Consider the following 23506-nt stretch of genomic DNA (forward strand, 5'->3'; position numbering starts at 1 on the left):
TACTGAACATTTTCACCTGTTTCATTGCGAGAATCTATTTCTCTGTTCCCCTACCCGCAAGCGCCCTCTACTGAAATTCTCTGTGTGACATCACGATCAGGGAACAAAAGTCTCACTTATAAAAGGATTTTCTTTATTTTCATAATTTAGCTGAACCAACACAAAACTGAATACTGTAAAGCAACAAAAATGTAACATCTTTAGTTTTTCTGTGTTTACTAAATAAGGCTACTACGCTCCCTTAAAAATAAACTGAAACCAAACAGAAAATTGGTGTAGTGAGGGATCTGGCTCTTGAGTTCTAGTAGTACAGAAAATGTATTTACCATCGTTTATTGCATGACATTTCAAACCAGACATTGGTCATTTATAGTGCAGTCAGTCCATAACACTTTTCAAGTGGCTGGCCTGGAATTGCTACTTTGATACTGGTCAAAAAACTTAAGATTAAATAAGAAATTCTTATATATTTATTTTACTCAAAAGACACAGTCACCTATAATTTCATGGTTTCTGCAACCTGTGTATTAAATAAGCCTGAATAGTGGAACAGGCCTTACAAAAAAAATAACTTTTTGTTTTTGTATTTTTTATCTATGGCTGCTTGAACAGTCTCTATATATTTTTCTTTAGTAGCATAGAACTAGCATAGTACTAATAGTTAATTGGAGTATTAGGTAGTATACTACAGTGGAAACTTGGATAATCGTTAAAACTGGAATATATTTGCCAGGAAGAAGTTAAGCTCATTTGTTGATTTCATCATATCAGTATGTACCAAACATATATAGAAAGGTACAGTAATAGGGAGTGAGGGATCTTTTTATCTTAATTTCCCCTCTTTTCTATGCTGTCTTGGCATTAACTTTTCACTACCTGATAATGCCAAAAATGTGGGCTTTCTAACGATGAGGTAAAACATTGAATCTGGGTCAAGGAACAGGCTGCAAATTGACTTTTATACTGTATTATGTAGAGAAGGGTGGGGAGAAGGAGAGAGAGAGAAATAACTTGGTATGGAAAGCCATGATTAAAATATTTTACACTCTATTTTTACCAGTACATAAAGACCAAAAAAAATGCCTTCCAACAGTGCAATGGTTGAATGCATTTATGTAATATAAACAACATTATTCTTTGCTTTTTCTACAGAATCCTCTCTGGTCATGCTTTACATCCAGAATGTCCTAATGGAAGAAAGCAAATGACACCTGTCACTTCAGAGACAACTGAAGTAATAAAACACAACTTAACTCTGAACCATTTGTCATGACCGTCAGAGTTACCACGTTAATTGTTAAATAGGATTTTCTACAAATATACAACATATAAAAACTGTTAAATATATAACTTTAGGCTTTTCAAAATACATTTAATGATCTCTTTCAAACAAGTGTTACTTTCTTTTTTTTTTAATTTGCTTTCTGGTGCTAAATGGTGTATCAGATGAGACATAGGCCACGGATGACCAAACATGCTCTTTGCAAATACTGTATTATCCAATTTTAACTATCAAAAATGGAACTGTAGAAGAGGCATGTTTAACTGGTTAAAACTGAAAATGATTTTAGTACGAGAAAGTCAATCTAAGTACAGAGGAATAAAGGTGCCATGTAGACAGTTTGTAGCTGTTTCATCAAAGTTTTTCAAACATACGCCGTTTTCTCTCCATGCTCCATTTCGTTGTTTATAATGTGGTTTTTCAAGAGTAATTTTCTAGTTTAGTTTTTACTGCAGTGTTCCATTCTGCTGTACAGGAACATCTCAGCTTTCTGAGAGTTGAAATCATGTCTTTGTGGAGACCACCCTACAATTTAACCCAGATAGCTCTGTTAATGGTAAGATTGTGTCCACTTTAAAATAGATTTTGCTCTTTGGTCTATTGTATATACTGAAAGTATAAGAAAATAAAAGCAATTCAGACAGTCCAGGGCACAAGAAGAGATTCTCTTTTGCACCTCAGTGTCCTCCCATAGACAAAACAGTCTTCTCTAAGGCTGATTGGGATGAATACTCTTCAGTGCAGTTGACTCTTCAGATCAAAACATGTAGGTAACATCGAGTCCAGCAGTGGTGTATAACGCAGATGAAACGTTAACCATGAACTTTTTGTATTGCTAATGCCCAAGCGTATCTCTTATATCTACATTCCTTAGTCCAATGCTCCTTAGTATGGTAGAACAAACTTTTAGCTCATAATGTAGAGGAATTATGCTGTCTTTTATGAGATATAGAGAAACAGACAGTTGAATTGATGACATATAATGGATGATGATCCACAGCAGTGAAACTTGACTAAGGTAAGTAGCTCACACAGAACCTAGACCACTCATACGAGGATTCTTTGCTGCTGCATTTGTCAGGAGACCTGTAAATCAATAAGAACAAATGAGTCAACATCTTACTCTCCACTTTTGGTGATCTTTGCTGTTCATTATTTCAAAATATACTGTACAGAGATTCTAAGGAAGAAGTTAATGATTTGGAAAATATTTATTTGTTACCACAAACATTTTCTCTGGGAAACAACACTGATATAATCTATATACGTTATTTGTTGTATGAAATTTTAACCATGATGTCTAGTTAAAAATTAAAGTTCTATGACAATGTTATGAATTAATAGTTTACAACAGCTTAATTGTTACTGTCTACTACGACCCCTGCCCATCCATTTTTCTAATAACTTTACAGACTGCTCTTTCTTTTGTATTAAGTTACATATAAAATGATCCAATAAATGCTTTATTATGAAGTTTACGATTCTTTATATCCTGTACAAATGGGATTTGATAAAAACTGAAGTATTTATATTTAATAAAAATGCAAGTATGTTTCTACTAGGGGCTTTTCTGCTTCTAATTTCTCATAGCATTGTTCAGCACACTAATTTATTCAATACTGCCCTCTAGTGATGCCATTACAAGTACAAATTATTACAAAAGTATATTTATGATCAATGTAGTTAGAAACTTGTTTTAATTATACAGATTTAAAAACAAAAAAAATGAAATTGCAAAACTCATTGCTTCAGGAACCTCAAGAAAGAAAAATGGAATAGAAAACCTTATAAAATGAAAGGAAAGAAAAGAGATAGTAGTTTGAAAGAGAAAAAAACAGAACAAAAAAGTGCACACTAAAGATAAAATGAGAACAATGAAAGACAGCATAAACATAAAGATAAAGAAATGGAGTGTTTATATGACAAGAAGCCTGTTGGATAAAATCACCAAAAAATATTAGTTTATAAATTGTTTCTAAAGTACACAGACATTGTTCAGAGAAAAATGTTTTGAGGTGTATTAAGGAAACACGATTACTACAAAATGCTGTTTGAATGTTCAAACACTGCCTTCTTTGTTTTCGGACATTTCTCAGTAGTTAAAATTCTCATTGTTGATAGAAATACCAAGCATAACTCCAGAAAATACTAAAAGTGTATGCGAAAGAGCAAAATAAATAAGAAAATCCAATTTCCTTGGTTCAAGTCGTGTATGAAATTTAGATTTATTTTTAACCTACCCCTTGGAGAGGTAAATGAAAGAAATACCTGCCTCCAAATCAGTTTAGCAACAGCTTGAAACATTTCTCTCTCTCTCTGTATATATTTGCCCTATAAGGCATAAAGTGTATTTCACAGATTTCTGCTTTTATCCTCTCACCTTTTCCAGGAAAAAACACCCCAGAAATCTTGAAAACAGCCTTTTCTTTTCGGACTAGTGATCAGATCTCCAAACCACATGGCCTCAGACAGGCTGAAGGCAAAAAACCTGGATGATTATTGAGGTATATTCTCTTGTTTTATATACATTCAGCAAGAAGAAATTATGTTAAAGTTCTGCTTCAGTTAAATGTTTTGTTTCCCATTTACATTCCTTCCTTCTGGTCTTCCAATATTCTCCCATTGCAAAGGTTTAGCATCAGTACAAAATTCTGAAGTCTAGGAATAATTTTTATGCAGGATAGTACATGAAGCTAGAGTTCTCTGACTTATTAGGGTGAAAGTAAGCTACTATTCTGTGAAGGATTAGGCTGACCTAGCTCATGATTTTTGAATCATGCTGGAATAACCCAAAATTAAAATCAACAGCATAAACTGCACTGTGGGTCCCAGTACGGAGATACATTTAGATCTAACCACACTCATTTGCAGAAATCTATTGCTTTGTCATTTCATGGATTTTAAAGTCTCCTGCCTTGCTATCCCTGCCTCCACTTTGAACATTCAGATTTTCTGTGTGAATATGGTATCAATGGTTTAAGAGATAAAATGAGAGGAGTGGGAAGGATTCTACAATTCTACACATTGTAAAATGCTAGGGAACGGTGGAGACAGTAAATTAAAAGGATGGAGAGAGCATGAGGAGGAGAAGAGAGATTGCAAATTTGCTTCTCATCTCCATGCTATCCTCCCTTCTCTTCATTCTTCATGATCTACAAATAATCACCACACCCCATACAAATTAATAAAGAGAAAAAAGTAAGCCCCTGAATGACTGGAATAAACGGAATTCTTATACCCTGGTAGCTCAACCCTGCAACCAGACCCCTGGTGTTGGAAAATGAACTTAAAGGAAAAAAGAGACACTTTAAAGCTATTCAGAATACCCACCCTGACTAATCTTCAACTCCTCATACAGCTACTTATTAGTTTGACACAGATTGCAATACAAATTATAAAATAAGTAACGAAGAATGTAAAAGCTTTTAGCATTAGAGAATGCTTTTGGTTTTCTAATCTGAAACCTTGCAGCTGAAGTAATAAAATCCTGGGCTCCAATTCCCTGGCTCAGGTTCAACCCTGGATCTGCTTATGTGTTCACGGTCAAGTTAGGAATACAGGATGAAATCCTGACCCTGGTGAATTCAGTGGGAATTTTGCAGTGACTTCAATAGAACAAGAATTCACCTCAAGTTTTCACAAAGTAAAACTTTTAGTCCTTCTAAAAAAGACTGTTCTGCTTTGCTTGATACACTTCAGCCAATGCATGCTGGCAAGGATAATCCTACATTTCTGTTGTTTCCTTTCCCTGATATAGTTTTTCTGTGTTGCTGCAGAGATCGCATTTTCTGAATGGCATACTGGAAATATTTGCACCCAATGCTTAGGGTATTGATAAAATGATTATAATCTGCATTAGCAGCATACTTCCCAACCAACTCTTGATAAACCATCACCCAGAAGCCCATTAGACAGAAGGATCCCACTCCCCACCAATATGTAGAATATAAAGTGAAGGGAATATGGGAAGGTTGTCTCCCACTCCTCTGACAAGTCTTCCTCCTGTATGGAGAAAGCCTTCCTCCTGTCTTCCTCCTCCCTTACATCTCAGCCTCCTGCAGAGTTTCCAAGCTTCCTCCCCAGTTGTGGCAGAGCTACCACAGTACTTACATTCCTCACAAGGGCTGAGCCTGAGTTCCTGTGCTTTATAAATACTTCTCCGCCATAGCACTCACCATCCTTGATTTAAATTGTAAAATGCAAGTAGTTGAATGGATTTGTCAAGAGTTGTCTCAACTCTTCCCCACCACCAGGAATCCCTAAATTTTACACCTTTTCCACACTACACACAACGTGATCTTATTCCACTGTTAGCACTGTGACTTACAAAATCAGTGCAAAATTATGAAACTCTCAATGCAATGTAAACTACAGTAGTTACTTCCACATAACTGTCCAGTTCCTGCAATATTACTTCTCACGTGTCCTCTACTATGAGTCTTTACTCCACCCTGCCTTACATTTGGGTGTTAGCTGATTAACTGATACTAGCAGGTTATCCCAAAAGATACCCCTCCACAGATTATTGAAGCAGTGTTCTTCCCAATGAGTTTTTTATTGTCTTACATAACTATGTATTTATGTGTGTGTGCATGTATGTAAACTCCAGAACAGAAAAAGGGACCACATTTTGTTTCTGCAGTAAACTGAGGGGGCAATTATCTAATAATATTTAGATACCTACAGCCTGATCCCAAATCCACTGACGTTAATGGGAGTTTTCCACTGAAATTAAAATAAGTTTTTAGATAGACTTAATGGGCTTTGGATCAGGCACCATCTGAACTTGCAAGTAACTGACACTACAGTGGGCACAAAATTAGAGGCTATTTAAAAAAAAATGGCCCAGCACATCTGTGTCTATACTACTTATAGTAAGAGGATCATAATTTGGGGAACTCTTGCACTTGTCAGTCAGATACATTGAACTGACAAATGTCTATCGTTTTTTAATCAAATCTAACCACCATAGTAGTGTATTTAAATTCTGTGTGTTTATATGTAGCTAGGTCCAAATCACCCTGGTGGCAGACTTGACAATATCCCATGAACAAACCATATGTAATTAAGATAAGTTTAGTGAGCTAAGTTAAACTTTACTGAATTAGCGTTAATATCTTTGAGGTACTAAAAACTTAGAGCACTAAAAACACGTGTGTGTATGTGTTGTTGTGACACTGTATGTACCTTCTCTAGTGAGGAGGAGGGATGCTAACAAACTTTCTCAATTATCAACCCTTTGAAGTCACCCCCCTCTGGGAGAAATGCAGAGTTCAAACTGGATTGTTCAGAGACCATCAGACAAAGAAAATACTTTTGGATAAAAAACTGGGGTTAACCTGCCCCAGGGGCTTCTTCCTGTTCCAGCAAACAGGCAGGACCCCTGATCCACAGAGGGCCCTAATTGCTAGGGGAGCATTGGAAGAAGTTGACCAGCTGGGGCCTCATAAGACTGTGTGCTTGTTCTGAGCTGAAGCTCTGATGAACTTGCAACCATGATGATGCCCCTAGGGTGGGTATTAAAAGAGTGCATTTGCCAGAGCCCATGTAAGTATTGGGATGAACTTTGGTAAGCTTATTAGCATGTGTGCAAGTTATTTTATTTTTATTAATATGTTTTCTCTGTAATGCTTGTAAGCTTGCTTAGAAAGAGTTGTGTGGTAATTTATATCTGTAGCAATTACACTGTTATCCGTCTCTGAACAGAAAGCAAGCAGGTGTCCTAGGGCAACCTGTCTGTGCTGGGAATGACGCAGCAAAGGAAAGGCAGCTGTCCAGCCTGGAAATACCCCAGTCAAAAGAGAAAGAGACATGTCTCCACCCGAAAGAGGCAACATTTGGGGAGCTGTAAGCTGAGAATGGGTGCCCTTTTGTACCACTCAGGGGAAATACAGCTTGTAGTTGCCATGAACTGTGACAACCCTCATCTACAGTATGTCCCATGATATGTCAGAGAGAAAGTAGTGAATAACTTAGCAGTCTTTTTCCTGAATGTCTATTAAAACATTATTTACAATATAAGAAAAAACAAACCAAATCTTTCACATAGCAACAAAAGTGTTATTATAGTTCTTAGATGGTTTAATCATTTTTGTTTTATTAAAGCAATTCTAACACGCTGAACTTGATTCTTCTTACATACTTCCATGGGGAGGAGGGAAGAGTGGGGGGAAATGCATGTCTAAATAAAGTATAAAACTAAGAAAAGTTAATGTTCATTCTTGATAGCAAAGACAGATATTCAAGGAAAATGAGTTATCTACAGAGGTTGGAAATGTGTGGTGCATTCCTTGCCTAAAGTAACAAGATGAGCTTTCCACCAAAGTATCTATCTCCCACCATGGTAACTAGGCTCTGAACTAATGACAACATATCTGGGACTCTGATTACAAACCAGCAAACAAGGTTCGCAAGAGATCTCCAAGCCAGGTCTGAGTTTTTGAGCATGCACACATCCATAAACATGCCAAAAATTCCACCCAAATCTTGGCAAAGGTTTGGCAATTTCACATGGGTTGCACTCTCAGTTTTCAGAAAAAAAGTGAAAGTCAGGGAACGTGAACCAAAGCTGTAGTTTTCTACTGTGACAGCCAAGAGCCTAATTTACATGAGACCAACAGATGGCTAGCGGAAGTAAGGACTGATCCACCTCCCCAGTTGTCTTTGCATTCCACAAAGGTCTAAACTGTCTACTATTTGTCCAACACTACTTTTTGGACCTTCTCCAGAGTCCAAACAGTTATAAGTCGCCATTGAGGGGTTTGTGTTGGGTAACAGCTAAAATGCTTGTCCTGCCCACATGTTTTACATTTTCAATTGCTTTTTTAAACAGTCTTGCTCCATCTACCTATTTGAAGATTTTATACAGCGCTCATCACCATAGTATCTAAGCACTGGCTCCTTTTGTTTCTTGCTTGGATACAATCTGAAAAAAAAGCCCTAATAAAAAGATAATTTACAAAGGTGAATACATGTATCTGGCCAGTCTCTGCCTCAGAAAATGTATTCATAACGGAAACAGTCCCAGTGCTTGCAGCAATTGACTGCAAGACAGATAAATAGCATGTCTTTGCCCTCTGCTGTTGCAGCTGTCTATTCTAGGACTCTGAATAACTATGCATGAACAATACCACAACAGAGATGGAAAACATTAAAACTCCCAAGAAAAACCTGACACTGCCCTGTAAGGCACCTCACTCTTCACAGGAATAAAAATGTAAATTTCTTGTGATGATCTTAGCAGCAATACCAGCCTGTTGTATTTACCTGAACTGCCACAGTCCCTGGTGACAATTTATTCAGTATTGCTCCTTCCCTCCACTTTCTCCCATGCTATTCATTTATGCAAATTGATTTTTCAATGTTCACAAAAGGACAAGTTAATCTAACTTTAAAGTGACTATAGCTATTAGAACAAAAACAAAACAAAACAAAACAAAACAAAACAAAACAAAAAAACAACCCAGCATGAAGTGGTTTATTTGGAAAAGATGTATATTTATTATATGTCACTGAACTAGCCGCCAGGCAGGCCATTTTAAAAAGTTCAACAGCTTTTCGCTCCCACTGTATTTGAAGTGTAATAGGGTAGGTCATACCTATTGAATGTGTTTGTGGATGAATGTTTATAAAGATCAGCCTCACACATTATGTAGTCCATACCCAGCCATGCTTTCCATACATATATATTACTTTTTCATAAGTTAGAAATCTGGAGATATCTATATCTGTTAGTATTCTTCCAAGACTTTTCTTTAACATGGATTGTTTGATTATTTTACATCCCCTGTTCAAATCAGCGACAGAAAGGAAAAATTATTTGCCTGTGGGAATAGGAAACTAATATGCTAATAACAATTGGCGGTGGCTCCTATCACTCTTAGTACATATATTTCCCCCCACAACCATTTTCCTCAAATCAATAATTTTACCAGAATTCAAATAATAGATGTGCCCAATATTTTTCCTAAACATCACTCCCGCTTCCCCTGTCATATTTTTTCTTCCTTTTGTATAAAAATATGGTTATATTTCTCTTCACCTTTTGGGGATTTGTTCTTATGAAAACTTTAAATGTCTTGGGAGTCAGAGTCTGATACCTTTTCTCAGGCTGTATTGGACCTTACTCTTTCAAATCAATGGAACTACTTACAGAATAAGGTGAACAAGGGTATTAGAACCAACTCCGCAGCATGTGTAAGGTTATTAGAACCTGCCCCAGAGTTGATTGGTGGCATAGCTGACACAACCAAGTGCCAGTGCAGGAACCCTAGATTTAGAACAAACTTTGGTATTCCTGACTTAACCATGTCATGGTGATGCTATATCATATTCCTATAGATAAAAGAGGAAGGAGGCAGGCGATATTTCACATTACATGACTCCATAGGATAGCCAGCTAATGAAACAGCATTAATAAATAATCTTATTAAGACTATTCACTGAATGTTCTTTGTGGGTGTGGATGTGAAAAGCTGTAATAATATTTCAGGAGAAGAAGTGAGGTCTAATTGGGGAAAAAACAGGGGAAGGATTTGTGGGGCTGTACATGAAGTACAGGGCTGGCCCAGTACAGAGTCATGAGGGTTCTGATAAAAAAGATCTTCAAACAGCTTCCCTCTAACATAGTCTTTGGGCCTCCTGGTCAATGTCAAAAAAACCCTGCCTCAGAAAAAACAACCTAAACAGACATTATCGACATGAGAAGTTCTTTTAAACTGACTAATTTAAAATAATGACTCTAGCTTCTAAGACAGTGGTTCTTAACCTGGGGGTGCGAGATGCCCTGTCTGGAGGTGCGAGATATGCCAGATTTTTTTAGAAGGTAAATCATTGAAAACACAAATTAAGCACAGGCACGTAAGTACAACTACTTTGTTTCATCAAATCTATGTATTTATTAACATTATACATTTTAATGATTACTGTAATATACAAACAAAAATACATCTAGGCTTAAAGAACTAACCTACTTCAATGATTTTGGATAAGGGGTGCAAGAACATATTTTGAGAACCAAAGGGGTGCAGGCTGCAGTAAAGGTTAAGAACCACTGTTCTAAGACAACACCCTTTAAGCAGTGCAACCTGATTTTATTTTTAAAATCCTAAAGGGCATTTTAATAGGAGGTTTCCTGCTTCTCTGCTGATGTGTAAAAGTGTCTTTTACTAAGATATAGGGAACATTCAGCAGGCACCCAAAGAATTCCACTCATTTGAAAGATTAGAATAAATTTCCCTATTTTCAGGATAGAGAACTGGTACATTCTTTGATTCCAGTGGAACTTTCTAAGTAGTGCTGCCAAATGCAGAGAGTAGACTGGGGGAAAAATGAGAAATATTCTCCTACTATCTTCCTTCAGTTACAGTAATCTTATTTTCACTTGTAACTATACTGGGTATAGAATTTTCAGGCATAATGTGATTTGCAAGATGATCATGTCCCTTTAAATGGAAAAATTATCTACAATAGTAGAATAATATTTCACTGATTTTGTACATAAAGAGACTCTTGTTTATCACATAATGATACTCAGCAGTGGAGAGAAACCCAAACTGGAAACTTGAATCTGAACCCTTTTCAACTCAAAGGAGGTAGTGTTTGAATTAAAACCCACCATCCAGCTCTCGCTGTGTGGTCTGCTTAGATTGGAAGTTCTTTAGGTCAGCGATTTGTTCTATCCTGTAAAGCACTAGTTCACTCTGGAGTGCTGAATAGCTAATAACATTGATGTTACCTAAAATGTGGCTGAAATTTCATGAGAATTTCTCACAAGATGTAGCTGAACTTGAATCATAGCCCCAATTAAACATCAAATCCAAACCCTAAACCTTTGCCTGAACATAATCTGGATTAAAAAACAGGAGTACTTGTGGCACTTTAGAGACTAACAAATTTATTAGAGCATAAGCTTTCATGGGCTACAGCCCACTTCATCGGATGTACAGAATAGAACTTATAATAAGAAGATACATACAGAGAAGGTGGAAGTTGCCATACAAACTGTAAGAGGCTAATTAATTAAGATGAGTTATTATCAGTAGGAGAAAAAAACTTTTGTAGTGATAATCAAGATGGCCAATTTAGACAGTTGACAAGAAGGTGTGAGGATACTTAACATGGGGAAATAGATTCAATATGTGTAATGACCCAGCCACTCCCAGTCTCTAATTAAACACAAGTTAATGGTATCTAGTTTGCATATTAATTCAAGCTCAGCAATTTCTCGTTGATGTCTGTTTTTGAAGCTTTTCTGTTGCAAAATTGCCACCCTTAAGTCTTTTACTGAGTGGCCAGAGAGATTGAACTGTTCTTCTACAGGTTTTTGAATATTATGATTCCTTATGTCAGATTTGTGTCCATTTATTCTTTTGCATAGAGACTGTCCGGTTTTGCCAATGTACATGGCATAGGGGCATTGCTGGCACTGATGGCATATATCACATTGGTAGATGTGCAGGTGAATGAGCCCCTGATGATGTGGCTAATGTGATTATGTCCTATGATGCATCCGATGAAGTGAGCTGTAGCTCACGAAAGCTTATGCTCAAATAAATTTGTTAGTCTCTAAGGTGCCACAAGTACTCCTTTTCTTTTTGCGAATACAGACTAACACGGCTGCTACTCTGAAACCTGTCCTATGATGGTGTCACTTGAATAAATATGTGGACACAGTTGGCAACGGGCTTTGTTGCAAGGATAGGTTCCTGGGTTAGTTTTTGTTGTGTGGTGTGGGGTTGCTGGAGAGTATTTGCTTCAGGTTGGGGGGCTGTCTATAAATGAGGACTGGTCTGTCTCCCAAGATTTGTGAGAGTGAGGGATTATTTTTCAGGATAGGTTGTAGATCTTTGATGATGTGCTGGAGAGGTTTTAGTTGGGGGCTGAAGGTGACAGCTAGTGATATTCTGTTATTTTCTTTGTTGGGCCTGTCCTGTAGTAGGTGACTTCTGGGTACTCTTCTGGCTCTGTCAATCTGTTTTTTCACTTCAGCAGGTGAGTATTGTAGTTTTTACAATCCAAATACTTCTTCCTTGGTGGTTCTGCCTGAAACCGTCACCATGTAATTCCCTATAATATTTGCTCCATAGAGTGGCTAACCAAGTGGAAGTTGTTTTGAGCGGGAAAATGGTCTTGTAATTAAGACACAGAAATGGAAATGAGAGACCTTTGTTTTGGATTTCCTGCAAGTCACTGATCAAGTCACTTAATCTCTGTGTGCCTATGATTCTCCATATGTAAAATAGAGACACTACTACTTACCTACCTAATAGGGATGTTGCATTGTAAAGCATGTTGAGCTCCTTGTCAGGAAACTTGGCACAAGTTCTTGTATTATTGTAAACTATATTCTCACCCAAAGCTCTACTTTGTAAGGAATTTATCAAGCTATCCTAAAAAGCAAAGGGCTTTTTAGCAGGTACCTGATAAAACAGGTTCTGCATTTTATTGGTTTGCTAAAATAGCACCTTGGTAATGAGTGTCTTTCATTAGGAAATCAGGTTGAAAAGACACAAAGGACCTAAAGGTTTAGAGTCCAAATCAGCCTCTTGGGGGCAAAACAATTCTGCTTTAGAAAGGCTCTGATGACCTGTGGGATACAAATTATTTTTGTCTTATCTGAAGCCTAGAGAAGATGACTAAGATTAGGAGCATCCACAGATGGAAGGGTGAAATGTAGGTACCAGAGCGGGTAAATCAGCACTTATCAATGTGCCACTTTGAGACATCAGCATCAAACAGCTGGGATAAATAAAAATCACTTGTAATCTAAAATGGAGCAGCAATGGGAAATGTTGTAGCTATGTTTCTCCTAAAGGCCACTCTAACGATCTGGGTAAGAATCAAATACATTAAAAGTAACCTATCCCTAAAGGCCTAGAGTAAGTAACTGGATTGTATCTATTTCCTCTTTGTCTTTACAACTGTATTAGGCATGAAGCTTTATGGAAAGTGAAAATAAGGAAGATATGTCACTGGTATGTGATTTGAAGTATGAAAAACAACTATTTCTCTGCTTTTCTTACTGCTCAGGTACAAGCAATTCTGATATTAATGTGATTGAAAATATATAAGAGTAGCCAGAGGCTTTCCTCTGGGTAGTAAAAAAATAATCAGGGATTATAATTATTGTGATTACTTTTTTTTTGAGAAGGCAAGATCAAGTTAACAATGTATCTAAGAGTTACTTTTAGTATAGTTTATTATCTATCTATCTATCTACCTATCTATACACAGACATCTAAATATCCAGATCTATATATTGCAAGGACTGTTGCTTATCTCTGACAAGATGTTCCTCAGATTTAACATGTAATTATATCATATCTTCTCCCAAAAAACCCATGTTGGAGGAATAGTGTGTTAACAGTGAAGTATTTTTTAAAGATAACAGTCTTTTATGGAGATAAAGTAAAGCTTCCATTGCTGCAATATTGCATCATTATCAAAGAAAGCATTGCATGGAGGGTGAGATGAGATTTAATTGTAAGGTTTAAAAACAATCTCAGGTATTATAAAGTACACTGAGCTGCTCAAGAAAACACATACACAGATCTGGCATCAACTGAACTCAACAGACAGCCACTTAAACAGCTACTTTTCCTTCTCTAATTAGAGGAGAGAATTGTGCAGGGGCATTCACAGACTGACATCTGATCGACAAGCAGCTGGTCTGGAGCAAGGTTGGGCTCACACTTGCAGTAAAAAAAAATGGGAAAAACAATGTCCTGAGATTGATTGTGAAAACAGTTAAACTTTAATGAATAATACATCAGAAAAACAGTAGTGTTTTATTAGGCAGGATATTTAGGCTATTTCACCCATTAAAAGAGAGAATTCAGCCTCATAATATGTGAGCTTTAGATAGGATGCTTTCCTGCCAGAGAAGAAATTGAAAGATCAGTGCTTGCCAGTGAGATATTATGTCTGCTTTACGTAATCCATGTGGCAATTCCTTTAAGAAAAAAAAGTCTTGTTTGGCCTCATTCCAAAGATACAGAGTGGTACAGTAGGTGACTTGAAATCAGCAATCTACTAGCATGCCAGATATAGGAAAGAATCACTGGCATTCGTAATTCAATGTGCAGAATTTTTACCTATGTTTTGAGAATGGAGGTTATGGGGACAGGGGAAGAAGAATGCATATATATTAGATAAAGAGGAAGGCAAAAAATTTCTTATTTTAATTAATTTTTATAGCTCTGATTGAAGGCAAGAGAAAGAGCATGCTCTGCACTCACATGAAGTGGGAATATACAGCCATCCAAAGCATACATAGAAAAGACAGATAGTGGCCTTGAATGAAGCTCATGAAGATGTGAATACATACAAATGTGCACATGAGAGGAAATACTCTCCTACCATCCTAGAAGACTGCTTGCTGCTGATCATAATCCTCACACTTAATGTGGAGACTGGCAGGAAAGTCTGCTAAAGCAGCAGTGTCCTTTGTTTGATGGGCCAGTCTCCAGCGCAGATTTCCAGAACAGCTCAGTGTCAGCACAAATTAGTTCAGCAGCTAACCCTTGGTTCCATTTAGGAGAACTTTTTTCTGGATAGCAGCCCAATCACAAAACTCTCCAGTCTAACAAAGGGACCTTCCAGTTAACATTTTAATAATGTTTAGATCCTGGTTCCAGGGGCTTTGGAACTTCGGGCAAAGTTGTGTGCACATTGAGCCCCCATCCCCTCAATAATGGAATGATTTGAATACAGTGGCATCTAATCCCATGCTTTTTTGAAAAAAGTTCACTGTCCCCTAATTTGCATTGGAATAATAACTGTCATCTACAAAGAATCTTCATATTATTTGGGATAGTGAGGGACATGGCAAAGAAATCAATATCTATCTCTAAAAATATTATGTTTCTCTAAACTAAAGAATACATAAACACAGAGGGCCAAATTCTGCCCTGAGACATGTACGTTCAGCTCCTGTTCAATACAATGGCATACACATATGTGTATCTACAGGGAGTATTTGGCCCTTATGCATTCTTTGTGTTATATTCCTATAATCACATAGATGATTCCTGTTTTGTAATATCTATATATAGTCATGTCATAGAGTTCTGACTTGGGCCTGAATGAAAAGAATGGAAGGGGATGGGGACAAGACAGGCAGGGCTGAGCATAGGAGGAGGAATTATACATTCATCCCCAAATTAGCCAGTTAAAACATTTTTAGTCTCCCAACAGCAAAGCAGACACATGGAAGGATTACAGTCCATGGAAACTTCTGTTTAACATTTTAATTACATTTAAAGCTAAACACAAATTTAGGATGCATACAGTACAGTAGTTCAAAAACCAACCAGTGTGTCGCTGTCTATCAGAGGCAGAGCCCTGTGTATTGTGCAGCATATTGGATCTAAATTCTTTGGCAAGATCCCCAATACCCCCTGGTTTCTGTGGAATTTTGGCAAGGAGTTCTGTGGTGATCAGATTTCTGCAGCAGAATGGAAACAAATAGAAAAACAGCAAAAAATAAATAAATAAAACAAACTGGCAAACTGCAAGGAAATGCTAACTCTATAATGTATAACAAATTTTACACGAACACTACACATATGAGGGAGAAGACTGTAAGAAAGCAAACACAGTACAACTTTGGAGGGCAGGGGGAAAGAGAAGTGATCTCCATCCCCCTACACACAGAACTATTTGGTGTTTGAAGAGTCACATCTCTTTTGTCTAGTTCCATCTGTATCATAGTTGAAATGGGATGAGAGTCTTGCCTTCCCCCTCTCAAGGCAATTCTCTCTCATGCAAAGTGTGGGAATCCACACTCCCTCCCTCTCCCCAGCATATCTTCCAAGGGACTCCTCCAGCTCCCCATAGAACAGTTTCTCTGATAACCTTTCTCAGGCTGGAAGAGAAGTCCAAGTAGTTGCACCTCTCCTCAGTGGGACACAACAAGTCCCATGCTACCATCAGTTGCATACTAATTCCCATTGTCAATCCATATGTATCATTGTGAAAAGCATCATCCTCCGGCTAAGCATTATCTCAGGAATAAGCCACGGTGATAGAGGGAGAAAGGAATGAGAAAGAGTTTTTGTGACTGATGGCCTCCTGTTCTTCTGACCAATACAGCACACTACCATTGTTCTGCCAGGTGAGACTACCTAACAGAACAGGTAACAGTTTCTGTGGGTCCCTCATCAAGGAGGAAATTCCACTGCTATTTCTGTGACAATAAAATCCCAGGAGTCAATAAGCCCTAATCACAGATAAGCATCACTCTACAAACAGTTTCATTACATTTGTGTAACTGGTTTTTATATTAAGAAACTGAAAAAAAACGTGCAAAAACTGGAGAATAAAGTAAAAATTACTGAGGTATTCACAAATATATTGGTGTTAAATCAGAGTACTATACGCTGCACTTTACTTGTCCTAATGGTAGATATGGAACTGACCTTACTGTGTCATAAAACAGCTACACAGATGAAATGTAATGAACCTCAGAAGCAAATGAGCTTCAGGGAAGACAGGAACCAGGATATTGTAGTGACAATCTCATTAGTCAAATCTGGTGTGGTACACTCTCTGCTATTTATCACAGTGCTATTTCTGAGTTCCTAATCAAATGCAAACACTCAACCCCAAGAACCCATTTAGCATGAAACTTGTTCTCTACTTTAGAATTTAAAGTTTTCTTTTTAATGGGAGCTTTAGTACTGCACCCCTCCCCCCACTGTTCTTGTCAAATTAAAGGAAAAATACAAGGAATTTGAAAGACCTTAGTGGCAATTTCAAATATATTGATTCCTTGGACTTCTTGGGACTATAAGAAAAACTGTAGGAGGATCTTAAAGTAGAAGGGAGAGATAGCTAGCACTGAGTCTTACCAATTACAAGAGAATGCAGCCAAATAAAGAGATAGGTCCTGAAGATTTTATAATAGCCCAGATGACATGATTGGTGAAAACTCAACATCCCATCATTACAATCACCCTGCAGTGCTACATTTTTGCCTTGTGAGAAAACACATGCTCAGATGCCTGGGGCCTCAGATCTGTATTTGATTCTCATTCCCAGGCTCTCAGTCCAAAAAACTGGCACAGGCTGGGATTACTGTGGATGATATCAGGGCTGATGGGGAGGAAGTGTCTGGTGTTGCTTACCACTGATGCGTCTAGCTGATTAGTGTGAAAGGTACAGAAAAGAGCCTCATTCAGGCAAAGGAGAGATGTGAAAAAAGGGAGAAATGATGCAAGAGTCTTGAGAGTGGAAGACAAGGTGGGTGCGATCTCAGGATTCTTACAAGCACCACTCTGTGTACAGTAAATGATTCGAGAGGCTAGATTGTACCTTAAGGCACAGCCCTACTGTGAAGCTGAGGGAAAGACTGCTGCTGATTGAGTAGAAGCTCTTCAAGGCATTTACGCTTGAGGTCGAAATAATATTAAACTGTCCCTCTCCTCAATGGCAACGTGAGGTACATATTCCACCAATAAAACCAATAAAACCCACTCTGATCCTGGGCACCTTCATTCAAAAACTGGCACTTTGATGAGCCAGAACTCTGACATCTGGAACTTCCTGGGCTTCCTCCAGATGGGAAACAATAATCCCAATATTTTGCCAGAGGTCATCTTTCTCTAGGATGGGCCAGGTGTCTATGGCCAAAAACACAGACTGCAGCCAAGCAGTTTGCTATCCAAATTCAGAAAGACAGTATCCTGAAAATGATCGTAACATTCCTAGCGATGGCAATGTCATATTCACATATGGGATATACTGTTGTCTAGCAGGCCAAAAGCAGCACAAACAACATTTAAATGTGAAAAAATTAAGATGGCTCCTTTATGGATCATAAGTAAACATAATCCAGAAGCTGAAGCTTGAGATTGATATTCATGTCAACAAGGAGATAAATATATTTTGATTTAAAACCTGATATGTGGTTTGATCTGAAATCAGTGCCAAGATGCATCATAAGCTGTCAATTGCCATTTGCTGTGATAATTTGAGACATTTGTGTATTTAAATATAAGTATATTCCTATGCCACTCTGTAATTCTGAAAATTCTCCTGAAACCACTGAAGCTGGTTTATTTCCCAGACAGCTCCTTGTTAGCAAATCCTCATCCGGAATTTATATTATATATATATATATATATATATATATATATATATATATATAGTGGCAGAGCTCCGACCTTGTCTCGTGCTTCCAGGCAGTTTATGCTAGCCTCAGAGGCTCTCTGAAACCCTCCACATAGCCCTTTTCTCTCTAGGGCCAGGGTTATAGTCTACTGAACCCTTTTCATCATAAGCCAGCAAGGAGGTTGGTGAGAGAACTCCCACAGTCTCTGTTTTTCCTATGGGGTTATTCTAGAACAGTTCAGCTTCCTGTCCTGACAGGGGCCTGTCTTCCCCTCCCAGGAGGTGCTTCTGTAGTGGCAGATTGGGAGGAACCCGGACCCGCCCTCTACTCTGGGTTCCGGCCCAGGGACCCTAATGGCAGCAGCTGTTGGCAGACGACCTTTCACCGCCAGAGTTGCTACATTTCCCTGGGCTACTTCCCCACAGCTCTCCCACTTCTCTCTCTGAATGCCTTCTTCACCCTTACCTTAGGGCTATTTTTCCAGTGGCTTGAGTGTATCTTCTAGAGGAGACTGCCTGGAAAGCCTCCCCCAACTAAGCTCTTAAGAACAATATTACAGAGATAACTGTGATTAAGTATCCTTTGAGTCTTTTGTCATTTTGAAATGAAGTTATCCATTTGTTGATTGAAGTTTCCACTACTTAATGTATTTTTCTGTGTCATAACCCACGATTATTCATCTGTGTAAAGTACAGCTCTCGCTCTCACAATTAACTATAGGTTTCAGAGTAGCAGCCGTGTTAGTCTGTATTCGCAAAAAGAAAAGGAGTACTTGTGGCACCTTAGAGACTAACAAATTTATTAGAGCATAAGCTTTCGTGAGCTACAGCTCACTTCATCGGATGCATCTGATGAAGTGAGCTGTAGCTCACGAAAGCTTATGCTCTAATAAATTTGTTAGTCTCTAAGGTGCCACAAGTACTCCTTTTCTTTTTACAATTAACTATGTACTGGACATTGGCTAACTGGTCTAGTGAATGGTGTCCATAGTATAGGTAAAGGGCCAAATCAGGCCCACTGAGTCTTAAAATAAAGACTGAGTCTTAAAATAAATAATTTCTCTAAGTTGACCAAAAGTAAATTTATTGCTGGCGTCCTGTGCTTGGGGGTCAAAAAGGTTTGAATTTCTGGAGTAGATTAAATCCTTGGTGGGTGAGAAATAAATGAACACAGATTCAAGTTTATTTTTATCTAGATTATGGACATAGTTCCTTTTATTACATTGAACAAAGTGGAATAAAACAGTGTCAATGTGTACACAAATGGAGCCGTCTACAGGACTTCAGCAAAACATAGCTCTGCATCTAAGGTGCATCTTTCCATTAGAGGTCAAAAAGGCATCAGTCATTCTCATCAGATTACAGCAGCCAAATGCCTTTGCATGCTTATTTGGGGGTAACAACATGTAAAAGTTACATGAATTGTTTCCCCTGAGCTGATTGTATTAAGTCTTTGGTTTGGAGAAAAGAAGATCATCTGAAGTCATTGGAGTAGAAATTTTCAAAACTGACTGCTGATTTTGGGTAGCTCAACGTGAGACTCTGGAACTGGAGCTGAGGAACTGGCCCTTTATGTGTCTGAGATAGTAAGGTAGCCTTTCTACCAGTTTGATAGATTTTACGGTTCTATGAAATTACTTCTTTCCATTTTTACCATACATATAACAACAAACAGTGTCAATAGAAGAGCACGTTTATGAATAAAAGGTCAATGTTAAAAGCTGCACTTTAGTGATCACAAGCACTTCTCTTCATTTAAAATAATGAAACTAAGTGACATCGCATTTAAAAACTGGAGCTCTCTGAAGGCAAGCAAGTTCACTGCAGGTGCCAATGCTGATAGTCGGTTCTGCTGAAACTGTTATAATTTCATGTGCTGTCTCTCAGAAAATATAGCGCAGATTATCCTCTAGGAAAATATAGTATCTCTATTCATTGCAGGTTAAAATACTTCACATAACTTCTTCAGATTTAAGATAAAATAACTTTTATTTTGTTTTTGCAATTTTTAATCCAAGTAGTGGCTCAAATAAATTTTAATAGGTGTGTTTACAAGCTCCTGAAATGTAAGGTTTTAAAAAAAGACTGGATCAACTTTAGCCAACTGCTACCAGAAATTTCCTGGGGTTGCAAGAAATTCTTGCCTTATTCCAGGAGCCCAGGTTCAGTTTAATAGAAACAAAGAAAGATCATTAAAAAATCAAATAACATATTTGAAGCATGTATGTAAGTAACTTGATGAAAGAATTAATGAATTCTGCCAATACAGAGTATCTTGTAAGTTGATAACCTGGGCTTTATTTTTTGAAAAATATACCATATAATATTTTCAGGGGTTCTGCCCTCTTACTTTGTGTTTTTAATTTTTTTAACTTACCCGCTTGAAGTATTTATTCTATATATTGAACTCAAAAAATGAGTGATACCAAGAGCGATATTTCACAAGTACAATAATTAAGTCCACAATATAGTCCAACTGAATAATCAGATATGACACATGCTTTAAGTTTCAGTGGAACATACGGAACAGCAGAAGGTAAAAGGCACAGTAGGTTACCTCCATACCCTGAGGACTGCAGCGGGGAGGAGAGAGAGATCAGTGGTTTGAGCATTGGCCTGCTAAACCCAGGATTATGAGTTTAATCCTTGAGGGGGCCATTTAGGGATCTGGGGCAAAAATTGGGGATTGGTCCTGCTTTGAGCAGGGGGTTGGACTAGATGACTTCCTGAGGTCCCTTCCAACCCTGATATTCTATGAATGCACCCATGACCCACTAATGCACATCCCTGAGCAGTTTTATTGCTGGTATAATATAGATTTTTTTCTGATTTAAGAACACTATATTTTTTGTGGGCTTTACTGAATATTCCCTGCATTTATGAAAAATAATTAAGTTATGAATACATGAGAAAGAATTGGTAAGAAAGGAGCTAGTAACCTTTTTACAGTAATTTTATTCTGGCTTTTAAACTAATTTCATTTTGAAATCACCACCAACTAACATTTATTTTCCTTTTTCTGTGTAGGACTGGACCATTTACTTGGCACGTGTAGCTTTCAACATGGTTTTCACAGTAATGCTGCTTCAAAATGGCTTTATTGAGTCCAGGTTGTATGTGCCCCAGAATAAGGCCCTCTCACATGTATGTGGCCCTGGAAGAGTTTCTCATATTGCAGCTCCAGGTATGGGGAGCAGCTCTGCATACAGTATCACTCCCACAAAAAATAAATGGGGAGAGATGGAGCCATGGGCCTGCTTGCTCCTCTCTCCCCGCATTAACCAAGAAGTCAGTTCACTGTGCACAAGGAGGCAAGTGTGCTTTGCCCTGTAAAGAGCTGTAGCACATTACTGCCTCCACTTATTGCTCCAGAGGGGCATGGGAGTGTTGTTTGTGGCACAATGCCTCAGATTACTACTTTTTATTGAACGCTAATTTGGGAGTCCAACCAGCCTGACAATCTAGTGGCAGAGAATGTAAGGCTTTCACACATTAGGCTGGCAGTGGATGGGAGGGCTGTGCAGAAATGTCCAACTCAGCCTCATGCTTTAATCCTGGTGAAATCAATGGGAGCTAAGTACCTGCTTAAAGTTATGCATATGCTGAAGTACTTTCCTGAATGGGGATGGTGAATGGGAAGATCAGGTGATCTCTTGAATTGGGGCCTTAAGGAAAAAAGGGCAACTGATGATACTCTACAGTCCACCTCTGAGGATACAAAGAGTTGCCTAACTCAGGGAGGAGCAGTGCAAGACTCCAGCCAATGCTTATATATTCTTCCTTGGGCTGAGGTCTTTAAAGTGGCAAGAAGAGAAAGATCAGATCTTAAAAAGACTTTTCCCCTCTTCCCTAATGCAGGAGATGTCAGATGACTCAGATCTTTCAGTTTTGTTTCCTTTTGGAAAAAGTGGAATTTCAAACAATTCAGACATGGGCAAGGAGCTATCAAGTGTAGCAGCATGACCACCAATTTCATTGTGGCTTTCAAAAGCACTTCATCCACAGCACCGCTGCTTTTTAACTTTCTTGCTGAATTAATTAAAATCGCAAATCTGGTGGCATTTCATTTTCCTCATGTATATTATTTAATTAAAGAAGAAAGTTAAAAGCATCCCAGCTGCAGGTTTCAATTTTTGGTGAGAGCTGTGGTTATGCTGATGGCAGAGACGATAGGGAAGACCCATAATAATTATTGTTATTTTTAAAACCAACTAGAAAAAGTCCAGTGGTTTAGTGGTAAATGCTCTGTGCTGTCATGTGGGAGACAGGTTCATTTTTGCTCTAAACCTCTCATTCACAAGTAAGGCAGGACTTGACAGGATTTCCCAGGGGTAAGGAGATGTTTGGCATTGGCCAATACAAACCCTTGAAGCCAATTAAGGAGCATGCTGATTGGTTCTCAAGGGAACCCCTTGTTCTCCTCAGACAGATGGATGGTGATTGCCACATGCTGTCTCAAAGGGAAGTGGAATAAATCAGGGGGGAAACAATGGCAGATTTTTTAGTGTGATAAACCCCCATTAGAAACTTTATGATACATACTGTAGCCTGTTAAATATTAGTTGTATTTTAAAACTGCATCATTAACGATTATTACAAGTAATAGTAACATTGTTTAATGTTGATTATTAGGTAATAATGCAGGCTAATGCAGGGAAAATGACATAACTCCCCTCTCCTAATCACAACAGGCATCTGTATACACAGCCACAATAGCTTAATATGAATCTATACTCTTCCTAAACCAGCCCTATTTCTGCTAAGAGATGGCTGTCTTCAGACAATGCCCTGACTGCAGCGCCCAAATGTTCATATCTTTGGGCTAATAGGAAAAGCATCCCAGCTGATCGCAATGATTGTTTCAGCACATAGGGAGAGGAGCAATATTTCTGATAGCTGGGACCCAAACCACATAGTTTACAAAGCAAATGAATGCAGAAGCAAATGAGAAGACAGGAAAATATCTGGGGAACGTTGGTTCACAATACAGTGATAATTGCAATTTTATACTTACTGTAGCTTCTAAGGCCCTGATCCTGCAACGCGTAGTGTGTGGGTAGATTGCTGTGCCTATGTAGGGCCACCACTGACTTCAAAGGGGCTCTGTGCCGG

General features: G+C 38.1%; 1 protein-coding gene across 7 annotated transcripts in view; it reads right to left on the minus strand.

Annotated features, from left to right (window-relative positions):
* TAFA5 (TAFA chemokine like family member 5) overlaps positions 1–23506 on the minus strand; it is a 612146-nt gene that overhangs the window by 33817 nt on the left and 554823 nt on the right. For 3 of the 7 annotated variants that reach the window (XR_005290760.2, XM_038388077.2, XM_038388078.2), the window contains one exon: positions 113–2368. The exons of 1 other annotated variant lie outside the window; for it this stretch is intronic. Coding sequence is in view for 2 of the 6 variants with exons in the window: in XM_038388077.2 (XP_038244005.1) it covers positions 2360–2368 (9 nt within the window). In the remaining 4 variants the exon portion in view is untranslated. Of the gene's footprint in view, positions 1–112; positions 2369–3662; positions 3756–15594; positions 15729–23506 lie in introns of those variants that run through there. 3 more of the 7 variants (XR_005290758.2, XR_006275505.1, XR_005290763.2) reach the window with 2 other exon arrangements.

The sequence above is a fragment of the Dermochelys coriacea genome, chromosome 1, assembly GCF_009764565.3.
Source record: "Dermochelys coriacea isolate rDerCor1 chromosome 1, rDerCor1.pri.v4, whole genome shotgun sequence".
In the NCBI taxonomy this organism is placed as follows: Eukaryota; Metazoa; Chordata; order Testudines; family Dermochelyidae; genus Dermochelys; species Dermochelys coriacea.